Source organism: Gadus morhua, chromosome 2, assembly GCF_902167405.1.
Source record: "Gadus morhua chromosome 2, gadMor3.0, whole genome shotgun sequence".
NCBI lineage: Eukaryota > Metazoa > Chordata > Actinopteri > Gadiformes > Gadidae > Gadus > Gadus morhua.
In genome coordinates, this window is record NC_044049.1 from 10778603 (window position 1) to 10791102 (window position 12500).

Sequence of the window (12500 nt, forward strand, 5' to 3'; positions counted from 1 at the left end):
CCTGCTTAATCCTTCTCTCCCTCTCTCCACTTTGATTTCCTATACCCACACCCCCTTCTGCAGAAAAAATGGCAATGACTAGCATCCTCAGTGCTGATGACATCAAGAAGGCCCTGAATGCGTTCGCAGGTAAGCTGCTAAATTCACGATGTATTTATCAATGATTTATTCAAGTAATTAATCAAAGAGGTTTGACACGGAGCATATTCAATTATTTGACTGTTATATGTTATGCTAAGAAAATAATGCTCTCATCTAAAACTGAAAGATGCTCCAGACATATGGTCAAACATACCAAGACTAGCACTATTTTTATTGATTCACTTTTAGCCTCTTCATAACTTAGAAATGTACAGTTTGCTTCTCATTCGGATGCTGTAGCTCAGCCCCACTTGCAGCATTCCAAGCTCCTGCAGTCTACACTAAATTGTAATTTCTTCTAAGTATCCTCTTTTGACACAGGCATGAACATGGAAGCTGTTCATGATCAACTATATCAAAATTAAAATAAGAAACCAAAAGTGTGAGGGAAATAAAAACAATGTTGTAGCAGCCAATTCATACCCAAAGCCATTTATATTGCTTTCCATAAGGAATAAATCCCATTAAAAATACATTAAAAGGACATTCATTTAAAGACATGAAAGACTATAAAGAGAGAGAAAGGCAGAGAGACAACGCAAATATACCTTAATTTACATACTGAATCGTTTTGTCACCCTGAAAAGAACAGACATCATTTTCAATCCAGCACCGTACATGATCGATTTAAATCTGCACTGCTAAAATAAATGAGTAGCCCTTCATTGTCTCCGAGGTCCCTGTCTCCCTCCTCGCCTTCGTACGTCCTTACACGCTCCGTCAGAGGTGTCCACACAAAGCTCACAGCAATCAGGCAGGGCCGTCCGAGACCGCGGAAAGGATGTTGAAACCTGCTGACTTTTTACTTCGGCTTAAATGCTGTTGAAGCCCCAGCACACATGAGATCTGTTGGATGTTCTGCTACGGTATAATGAGACCATTCACATGAGAGAGGTCTACATGCTAACTCCGCAAAAAATATTATCACCATTAGTGTTAACTAGAAATCTGCTGGCTAGAGCTAAGCCTGAATACAGCGTAGGTAGATAAAATCTGTGCTTTCACCCTTAAGCTTAGTGGTAGGCGTGGTGGAATTTTACTGTGATCGTGTTGTCTTTGTTTAAAGAAATGGAGAGAGTAACTGACCATAGCTTTGGTAGGTCAACTCTGTCTGAACAAGGTGGGCAGCGCAGGGTTCCATATAAAAAGCGCATCCTATCTCTTCAAACTGAGAGATGCTCCAGACATATGGTCAACATACCAAGACCAGCACTGTTTTTATTAATTTACTTTGAGCCTCTCTGTAGCTTATAAGTGTACGGTATGCTTCTCATTCGGATTGCTGTAGTTGGAGCTCATCCCCATTTGCCGTAATCCAGACTCCTGCAGTCTATACTAAATTGACTTTTGTGCACGCACTGTATTTGCAGTTTTTATTTTCTTTTATCACCATTTAAAGATATTATTTACAAGTGCTCTATTTGATGGATGTCCGTGAAATAAAGAAGACTCACGTTGTTGGTATACTTACGTGTTCCATATCTGTGTGTGTGTGTGTGTCTGTGTGTGTGTGTGTGTGTGTGTGTGTGTGTGTGTGTGTGTGTGTGTGTGTGTGTGTGTGTGTGTGTGTGTGTGTGTGTGTGTGTGTGTGTGTGTGTGTGTGTGTTAGCGGCGGACTCCTTCGACCATAAGAAGTTCTTTGAGGTGGTTGGTCTGAAGGCGCTGTCAGCAGAAGAGGTGAAGAAGGCCTTCCTGGTGCTGGATGCCGACAACAGCGGATTTATAGAGGAGGAGGAGCTCAAGTGAGATATACTGAATACACACACATGTACTTTACAAACACACACACACAGACTAACTCAAACACACTGAAGAACTAACCCATACACACACACACACACACACACACAAACGTACTAACACACACAGACACTAATTAACTAACTGATTAACTAACGCACACACACACACCCACACACAAACTGACTAAGACACACAGACACAAATTAACTAACTAATTAACTAACACACTCACACACACACACTCTAACAAACGTACACACACAGACACTAATTAATCACTTACTCACTCATTCACTAACACACACAGACACACATAGGCTAACTGAGTATTACAGAACAAACTTCAGCAATCACACACACACACACACACACACGCATGCCTGCTCTCAGGAAGTGACATCTTCCTTCCGTTGTGTTCACCAGGTTCATGCTGAAGGGTTTCTCCTCCAGTGGGCGGGACCTGACAGACCAGGAGACCAAAGCCTTCCTCAATGCCGCCGACAAGGACGGAGATGGCAAAATAGGCGTGGAGGGTGAGGGTCCTGAACTATGGTGGATGGAGGAGATGAGAAGAGAAGGGGGGAGGGGAGGATGAGAGTGGAGAAGATAAAGTAGAACTTTATACAACAGTATCTAGCTTCGGTCAGGGCTCTGTGACCGACAATGACGGTGTGCTTCTCTATCTGTGTGTGTTCCGTCTCTCCCCTCCATCAGAGTTCACTGCCCTGGTGAAGGAGTAGAAGCCCGGTCCAACCCGACTGACCAGCGCTCTGCCAACCGCAACCGCGTTCCCTCACGACCGCCAAACTCTGACGCTTGCCACCCCTTACCCCCACCCGTAAATAACCCCCCTCCCTTCACCCACGCAGATACACACACACACAACCCAATCCCTACTTACACACGCGGACACACACAGAAACACACACACTCAAACACACACCGATACAAACACACGCTTGCCGAATTAATCCTTTTAAGTATACACACAAACACACACACCATTATCCCCATCTCTTGTACACCCTCGAACCCCCCCCCCCCCCCCCCCCCCCCCCCCCGCCCCTGAAACATACCTGTCCCCATAACATCCTAGTTCTTGTTTTTCTACAAACCATATATATATGATAAACATATACATGTGTATGTTTCTGCTTGTGTATAGCCATTCTATTTGCCTGTGAGGCCATAAGCAACACATTGAATTTTAGACTGCAGTGTAGATATTTCAAAGAGAAGAAAACAAACATCTTATAGCAGAAAGAGCCCCCCCCCCCCCCCTCTTCTCTTTCTTGGGGCAAACACTATCCCTCCTTCTCTTTCTCCCACTCAATCCCCCTCTATAATTCTCTTTCCTTCTCTCTCTGTCCCTCTTTACGATCTATGTTTCTCTCTCTCTCCCATCCCTTTCTGATATACTGTATGTATTACACTACCGGCTAGCGGTTTTTACCTCTCTTCATTGCATCGCATCTCTCGCTCCATCCCTCTCGCTTCCCCCATCCCTCTCCCCGCTCTGGTAGATGAGCTATCATTGTACAACACGCCAAAAACACGCCAGAAGAAAGAGGTCAAGCTGTGAAAGAACAAAAATAAAAATATTCTAAAATGATTGCCTCAAGAATGCCGCCTCATTTCTGCTTTTTTCTTGCTAACCAATTTGTATCTCATCACTATAGTTATCTTGTCTTTATTCTTGCAATAATTTTACCTTTCTCCTTCTCCCTTTGCCTTTCTCTCACTCTTTCACTCTCTTTCTCTCTCTGGTGAAGTGGTCATTAGTCATGGACAGCAGGTGGTTTCCAAAAGTAGTCCTAAAATGTGGAGAATGTAAGGATCTGTCTGGATAAGAAGGACAGAACCAGTGAGAGACGCCTCTGTGTGGACATAAAAAATGATGACACTGTAGATTTAATTAGTGATATATACATTTATTGTTAACCATTGTTTCTTTTGGGATTTATTCAACATATTTTCTAAGTCGAAAGATATGATTGCAGAAAAGAGAATCATCCAAGCGTTATTATTGATCAATATTTCATTTAAACTTAAGGGAGCTTAATAAAAGTTTTCAAATGGAGAAAAAAGATTATTATTAGCTGTGAGTGCCCATTCAAATAAAAGCAAACTGTCAAGCCATTAGTTGAAAGAGAATTCACACTGAGGTTTGATGTAGGTTAAGTATCCCCAGTGGGAGCACCCATACTGGCAAGCCTTGATGGAAGACCGCTCTACTTTTAGTAGGCCATTCTACTGCCTGGGCACATTAACAGACCTTATGGAAGACCGCTCTACTTTTAGTAGGCCATTCTACTGCCTGGGCACATTAACAGACCTTATGGAAGACCGCTCTACTTTTAGTAGGCCATTCTACTGCCTGGGCACATTAACAGACCTTATGGAAGACCGCTCTACTTTTAGTAGGCCATTCTACTGCCTGGGCACATTAACAGACCTTATGCCAATGGAGGTGCTAGGACAGAAGAGATAAGCACCAACTAAATATAATTCTTCACGCATGCTACATGTTCCCCTCAAAAAAACGTTATCTTGCTGAGCCAGTAAGATAAGATCTTGCATACATGCAGAACATGATTTTATTATTTGATGTTAAAATAACGTCTTAATTTAAGCCTACAGATTTTTAACTGAGTTGTATGTGAAATGTCAATGTACACTTTACCTATTTAATTAAGCTTAATAATATATATACATTTTACACAAATCATAGACATAACTAATGACATGTTTATTTTCAATTGGCTTTAATTCTTTTGAATTTCAATAGGGCTTGTACATCAGAAGGCATCATGGGATTATTTTGTTGGCGATATTCTGACCTTTCGAGAGTACTCAAGAGAGTTGTAATGTAAAATCCAAAATAAACATAAATATATTGTTTCCGAAGCTAATCAGATTGTTTTGCCACATCTCACATGAGGAACACCACGTGAAAAATACTTAGAAATTAATTAATAAACAATGACCAAAACACTACCGTTAACAATATTATGCTTCCAAAATGGAGGCGGTAATTGCGATGTGACGTCACAATGTACAAGCCCTATAGCCACTGATTGACTATGCATACATACACAAATACAAGCAACTGCTTCAATTAAGTTCTTGGAAATCAGTTGAAAATACTTGAAATACATGAACTTCACAGTCATTTTTTGTATAACACTCTCTACAACTCTATATTAATTGTGAATATTTATATTGTAGCCATGCTAAGAGGCTACTGCTGATCATTGAAGTTCATCTTCGGTGAAGTTTTGGCTTTGACTTGTCATTGGTGGTTGTGGGCTTCAGCTTTACCGTAGCGAACGGATTGGTTCCCCTGCACAAATACAGGAAGAAATGAGCAGCCGAGACATACAGTATACTATCAGTGAAACACATTTTGTCTGTTTTTCCAAAATTACTTCATAAGAAAAAAAATACACGCAAAAGGCCAATATCCCAAATAATGCAATGAAATGGAATTTAGTGAAAGGGGGGAGGGGAGAAGTTTGAATTTGTGTTTCCAACAACACAGGACCCAGAGATGAATCACATAACATAGGCAATGTGAGGACAAACCCCGAGGGATTGTGGTTTGATTCCCTAAAGGGATATTAGAAAAGGGTGAAAGAGGTGAAATTTGAACCTCACCAACACCGAATAAAAATAAATAAATAAAGTAATCATGTCTGAAGTGTTTGTCGGGAGTAAAAAACATTAATAGCCACTGTTGTCAAAACGACTGCCAGCTGTAATGGCTTTTCCTCCACGACACCGGTCCTCAAAAGTGATAGAAAGCAATCCAACGTCATTTACACACCGGTCCCCCGTTTGCACTTTATGATTTCATGGTTTCATTGAACACTTCAACTGAAAGAAAAAACACCCCACCCTCCACTTGGAAGATAAATGCAATAGCCTGAAATTGAACTGTCTGAAATGTCTCTGCTGTCCCATTTTGTATATACAGTATATATGTATATGTGTATATATATATATATATATATATATATATATATATATATATATATATATATATATAGAGAGAGAGAGGGAGAGATATAGAGAGATATTTATATATGTGCATGACGGTTTCATAACAGAGTTTGGACCCTTACCTTGGGAAGAGTTCTGGTTTCGACCCATGCTCCTCTCTTCGCTGTATAGGAGGATATGGGAATGGAAAGACACATTATTGTTTGGCCCCAATGAGGCAGGCTACCATGGCTATTACTGGGACTCAAATTTGTTCTCATCTGACATTTAAATGCTATCACCTACTATCTACTATTTAGTAATTTGAGCTTTTATCCAAAGCACCTTACAGTAAACAGATCAGAGCAGACACATTTTCTATGGAGTGAGTTGGGGTTAGGGCCGTTTGCTCAACGATGACGACAGGCAAGTTGTGGTCATCGGGAATCCAACTGAACATAACCTCTCAGAGCACATAGCATTTAAAGGCCAGGTAAAGAGGTCAACCCCATAATGAGCCCTCCAGCATAGCGCTGGACACAAGGCTGGGTTTTCGGAATGAAGCGAGCTCATAGCCCTCACAAAATGTGGACTTTGGAATGAAGAATGGTGGTGTCGTTTAGATTTAGTTGGTTTTGGAATGTCAAACGAAGCTGTAATCTGATTGGACGCATTTAGAGAGGGCACCGCCAACCGGGTTCAAAGTTTAGATTGTTTTAACTGTGAGCATCACTGCGGTAAAATGGATAATCCGAGCGCTTTGCTCCGCCCAGGGTGGGGTCAACGCTAGGTTGGGCTCCATATGAAAACATGGGCAACGCTAGCGCTGAGAGCTCATAATGTGCTGACGGCTTAACAAGGCATGGATACAAGTAATACAAGCAGTTCAAACATAGAGCCATGGAGAAAAAAAACACACAACACCCCACACTAAATGCACACCATTAACACATCTCTTGTTTTCAACATACAGCATATGTTGTTTGTTGTCATCTCTAATAAACCATCTGGTGATGGGAAAAAGTGCATCATGCGAGTTCAGCAAGCCACGTCATGCACCGGTGCCTCTCTGAAGTAATTTTGACAATGAGCTGACATCACCGCACACACATGCAGATGTGCATCAACTCACTCACCCACACATACGCACATAAGTGGAAAAACAAGTGCATACACTCAAACAAGCATGCACACACAGATGTGCACACACACAAACATGAAAACACACATTACAGACATGCGCACACACACACACACACACACACACACACACACACACACACACACACACACACACACACACACACACACACACACACACACACACACACACACACACACGTCACACAGCACCCAGTGAGCCTACAGCGCTAGCAGCTGGAGCTCCCTCCCTGCGTCCACCAGAAGGCGGGGTGGGGGGTCATAGAGAACAGCACCTTGCCACAACACCCCTACCAGACACAGCGGCAGAACATCACATTCATTAGGCCTCATCACACAAACGGGAAACTGGCCAGCTCCACCCAGGTGAATACTGTATGCCATTTTGCAGCTCACGCAAAGGCAATATGCCTTGTGGTGAACCAGGTTTGATTCCGATCTGTGGTCCCATGCTACGTAGTTTTGTAGCGGTGTAGTTGCCACTCTCATCAACCCTGTCTTCACTGTCCTCTCCACAAAAGCCCCGAATAGCATAGACAAAAAATATATATATATATATATATTTTGATATATGTATTACAATTTTGAGGTACTAAATGATATCGTGATATACATAATGCAATATAAATTCACGTAAGACTGTTATAATTATATTTTTTTCCCTTTGCTGGTTGTTTGGATGCGTTACATTCTAATCATGCTAATGCTGCCTAAAAGGATGAAGTAGATTATCATGTCTGCATAATTATGCATAATGTGACTTGAATAATCCGATTAAAATTGCATTCAAGTGAATTAACAAAACTAGACCAGGTGTCATAATAGCATAGCAATAATCATTTGATTATAGTGCAAATAAATCCTCAGATTAATCCGAAGGCTAGACAATTTAAAACACTGGACTAGGCGGAAGGACAGTTATCGGATCACTTGATTGATCAATTAAACAATCCAATGGTCTATGAAAGGATCTTGGTGGGGGGGATTGTACCTTGTTGTCAGCGACAGGGTTAGGGTGCTTCTTGTGGGAGGTGTGTGTGCTGGCTCGTGTCTCTGTCGATGGGGCAGGCGGGGGAGGGGGAGGGGGAGGGGGAGGGGGTGGGGCAGGAGCTGGACCTCCACCACGGCTCACGCTTCTGCCTCCTGATTGGTCCAACAGGTCACTCATGCTGCTGCTGCTTCGCATGCTGGAGCCGCTGGAATCAACCAATCAGCACAGAGGTTTGGGTTGGTTGTTGTTAATCAGTAAGTGAGTTCATAAGTATGCAAGTAAGTAAATGATTAAAAATTATAGTTTGAAAGGGCTTAAAGAGTGTTACACCAAAAAATACAAAGCAACACATATACACAAAGGCTAAATATAATCATAGAATAGAAAATGTGGTTTATTAACAACTTCCATATTGTGATCAGTAAACTAGATTGGCTCCTTAATTGCAAGATATAACTAAATCCAGTGTGAACATTTAGATTGTAGACAGCATGTCCCCCCGAGTTTTATATTTTTTGTATCTTTGGAACTACAAGTATTCCTCACTATGTCCCTTTCAGAAATGGGTCACCCGGATATTTTAAATAGTACAACATATATTTCCATGACTCCATAAAAAGCTGACCCTATTTTTAAACCGTTTGTCTTTTGGAAATAACAAAAACCGAAGGATGGCTTGCAGAAGATGCTACACTATATTAACTCTGTGGTTTATATTTGGAGTGCTTTCATCGTAACCCAGTGCAGTCTTTTGCTGGAAATCCTTCGGGATCTTCCAGGAAAGACTTGGAAGGATCAATGTGTAACGTTGCCATTGTCAAAGTGCACATATCTGTAAACAGATGATAAAGTCCTGTGATGGCTTGTATTCAGTAAGGATGGATAACAGAAATCCACAGGCCGGTCCTGAACAGGTTCTTTATTTTAGGTGATGTCCCACTCACCTGTAGCTGCTGGGGGCTTTTGAGGGTTCATCCACGGCCTCCACGAAAGCAGCTGGAAACCACCCCTGACTCTCGGAGAGAGAAGGAAAGTTAGCAACAGCAACAGATATACTAAGCGACTTGCTGTGAAGCCTTCCGTATTTCGAGACGAGTCTCCTATTTGGACGTCCTGCTCAAGGACGTGGACGTGGTTGTGGATGTGGATGTGGATGTGGATGTGGATGTGGATGTGGATGCCTGTGGTGGGCAGTGGACATTGGGTGTTCTAAACGTGATCCTTTCAGTTGGTAATCAAACCACCTTACTGCAACAATATCCTAACCTGAAGGCGATAACTGAAGCGTCCAAGCAGTTCCATTTCTTGGTACGCATCCATAAAAGACCACAGGGTTCATCAGCACCACCAACACCTCTTACCGAGACGGGTTTTGGGCCTGTCCGTACAGCCAGCCGTTCCTGGGCTGGGAGACCAGCACGGTGACCAACTCCCCCCGCTGGAAGCCCAGGATGGTTGGCTTGGATGGGTCAGCTTGGTGGGCTGCCACGGCCTTCATGGTCCTCCTCCTCCCTCCACCACTACCACTACGACCACCGTTGCCAGTACTACCTCCTCCGAAGCCCAACAGACCGTCCCCGGTCAGATCCGCAAGGGAATTGGAGCGGCTCTGCAGCGATGAGGGAGACGGTGCTGGGAGACACGAGGGGGGAATTAATCACATTTTGAGAAAGAGCTAGAATGCAGAGTGGAGCTAATTGATTTTGAAAAAGGTACCAAAAAGAATTACATTTTGGGCTGGGGATTTGGATTTTACATAATTTACCATAAAGAAAAAAGTATTTTAATTGCATAAATAGATGTTTGAAATCAGTTGGTTTTTTTTCATAGAAAAAGTGAGATAAGTTTTACGAGGATGTAATATAATCCCCCACCTCTAGAGGGCACTCTTCCGAGCTGCTGCACCTCCGAGTACGGACTCCTCTCCTCCTCCCTCCTGCTCACCTGTCCAACCAATAGAGCGCAACACCGCTCAACCAATCAGAACGTATAGACGTAAAGACAAAAATACATCCACCTCATAACTACCAGGCTGGCGCACGGTTATGATTTTTTGTTATTTGTCCAATTCTCATACCGGATATGCAGTAAAATGTTTGTGGCACATACTCTGTATTTTCTGTGTTTAGAAAATAAATAAAATACAATAGAATAAAAATAGAATAAAATTCTATATAAGTTTTAACAGGAACAGAAGAACAGAAGAAGCGTTATCCTGGTCTAGTGCGATGCAATTTCCAATCTATTACTTTCCTACCTTTGAGATGTGAACGGCAGTTAATAGTCCCCAGAGAGGGAAGAATAACAGCATGATAAGGAGAACAACCACAATGGCATGAATAATACATGAATAATACGAGTTATTACATTGGAAAAAAAGATACGTCGGAATAACGGATATCTCTTTTCCGATAGTCCCGCCCTCTCTCTCGCCTCTAGCAGCTAAACCCAAGCAACTGAAAGTCCCTCCCTTTCTTTATTTGGAGATTATTTGCTTATTAGGAGCATCTCGTACCAGCGTTCGTGAGATGAGACCGCATTCAAAGGAGGTTATCACTGTACAGACGCCTGTACCACCAACACACAACACACCCCAGGGAGAAGAACCCTTGTTCCAGCTTGGAAAAATAGCTAATTAATATAATCAACATAACCATGAACCAACAGGAAATAAGAAGTGGTGATATTGCAGATTACAAATGTATTGATTTAGTAATTGACCAGTCAGGTTCTGAGTCTGTTAATTAACCGATCCACCAATCATATCTTCACACATATGAACACACATGCACACAAACACACAAACACACACACACACACACACACACACACACACAGACACACACTCACACACACACACACACTCACACACAGACACACACATGGACGCACTAACACACAATCCAACACTCACGCACACACACACGCACACTCACATACATACAGATCTTGGGGGATTACTCCATGGCTACTGCCATCATAATGCTAACCCCCACAGCGAGGCAACACAAAGTGCTAATCCACGCAAATCTCGTGACAGTAATTACTGAGGGACAGTGGGCTGCGGGAGCTGAATGTCGTCCTGCTATTCTAGTGATGGGGCACATCGAGCGGCCAGATGTTGTCTACAGCTGGGGGTTCCAGGAACCTCACTGAATGCCAACGACCGCCGAGCTACACATGCCACCCTTTGACATTCTGGTATGTTTTTGTTTACATATAACTGTGTGTACATGCCCAGAGTTATGCGATCGCTGGTTTGGCAAACCACATTTCTCAGTTGACAGAGAATGTCATGTAACCACATACAGAAAATGGAAAACTAGATACAAGCAACACATCACAACATGATATTACATACAACACTAAAGCGATTTTAGTGTTTAGGTTCAGTTCCAATATATTCTAGTATCCTCTGTTAAAATCTGTTATTTTCTACATCTTCTCTCATATTCTTCTGTTCTTCCTGTAAACTCAATTATATCAACATGTATGTGTTTTCTATTCTACTCTTTTCTCTTTTACTCTTATGAATTCCTCAATTATTCAATTCAATTAAGATTTATATATAACATCCTATTCAATGAAAACTTTCAACTCAAACTATACTTTTTAAACTTAAATTTTCCTTTTTTAAATCAGTAATTTAAATAGTTTTTTGTTGAAGTGTGTATCCTATTTAATAAGCTTTCCCTCTACGTGCTCCTCCGGGGTCTGCTCCCCACCCACCTGGTGTTCTGCTCTGCTGGACCCTCCGCTGACCTCCCGTCCTCTGGTGGCGTTCAGCTCCTCTCTCCACACCTCCAGCCTCTGCTGGGAAACACCCCCCGTCTTCCCCCCACACACACACACACACACAGACACACACACAAACACACACACATGCATACACACACGCATGCACACACACACACATGCACACACACACACACATGCATACACACACGCATGCACACACACACACATGCACACACACACGCGTGCACACACACACACGTGCAAACACACACACGTGCACACACACACACACACACACACACACACACATGTACATATGTACGTATGCACACACACACAAACTCATCCACAGACACACACAAACACACAAACACACACACACACACACGTACATTATGTACGAATTAACACACACACACACACATGCGCACACACACACACACACACACACACACACATACACACACACACACACACACACAGGCCCACACACACGTACATATGTACCATTCACAGACGCACACACAAACAACATAAATATTTATTAGATATGAGTGTAGGCTCATTACTAAACAGGGAGGTAATCTGTCTCTGTGGTCATTATTGAATATTTTCAGTTTTTTCATCAAATGTTTGTTCATGCTTCAGTACTTCAGAACCGCCCTGTGATGATTAAGAGTCACGTCAAATAAATGAAAGCATTGAATCACCGCAGCACACCGGAGATGCTTACAGCCCAACACCT

At 42.4% G+C, this 12500-nt stretch overlaps 2 protein-coding genes across 4 annotated transcripts in view; one reads left to right on the top strand and one right to left on the bottom strand.

Annotated features, from left to right (window-relative positions):
- The window catches only part of pvalb6 (parvalbumin 6), a 44161-nt gene extending 40664 nt beyond the window's left edge, over window positions 1-3497 (top strand). For both annotated transcript variants that reach the window (XM_030342282.1, XM_030342271.1), the window contains exons 2-5: window positions 64-129; window positions 1751-1883; window positions 2308-2417; window positions 2599-3497. In XM_030342282.1, the coding sequence (XP_030198142.1) occupies window positions 69-129; window positions 1751-1883; window positions 2308-2417; window positions 2599-2624 (330 nt within the window). In that variant the 5' untranslated portion in view covers window positions 64-68 and the 3' untranslated portion in view covers window positions 2625-3497. The remainder of the gene's footprint in view (window positions 1-63; window positions 130-1750; window positions 1884-2307; window positions 2418-2598) is intronic.
- Window positions 3498-3799: 302 nt separating this feature from the next.
- The window catches only part of baiap2l2a (BAR/IMD domain containing adaptor protein 2 like 2a), a 13833-nt gene continuing 5132 nt past the window's right edge, over window positions 3800-12500 (bottom strand). Inside the window, exons 8-15 of one of the 2 annotated variants that reach the window (XR_003974049.1) lie at window positions 11747-11848; window positions 9892-9961; window positions 9379-9649; window positions 8962-9030; window positions 8018-8222; window positions 6009-6049; window positions 4340-5227; window positions 3800-4279 (exon numbers count right to left, since the gene is read on the bottom strand). Coding sequence is in view for 1 of the 2 variants with exons in the window: in XM_030342262.1 (XP_030198122.1) it covers window positions 5146-5227; window positions 6009-6049; window positions 8018-8222; window positions 8962-9030; window positions 9379-9649; window positions 9892-9961; window positions 11747-11848 (840 nt within the window). In the remaining variant the exon portion in view is untranslated. Of the gene's footprint in view, window positions 5228-6008; window positions 6050-8017; window positions 8223-8961; window positions 9031-9378; window positions 9650-9891; window positions 9962-11746; window positions 11849-12500 lie in introns of both variants that reach the window. The other variant, XM_030342262.1, reaches the window with a different exon arrangement.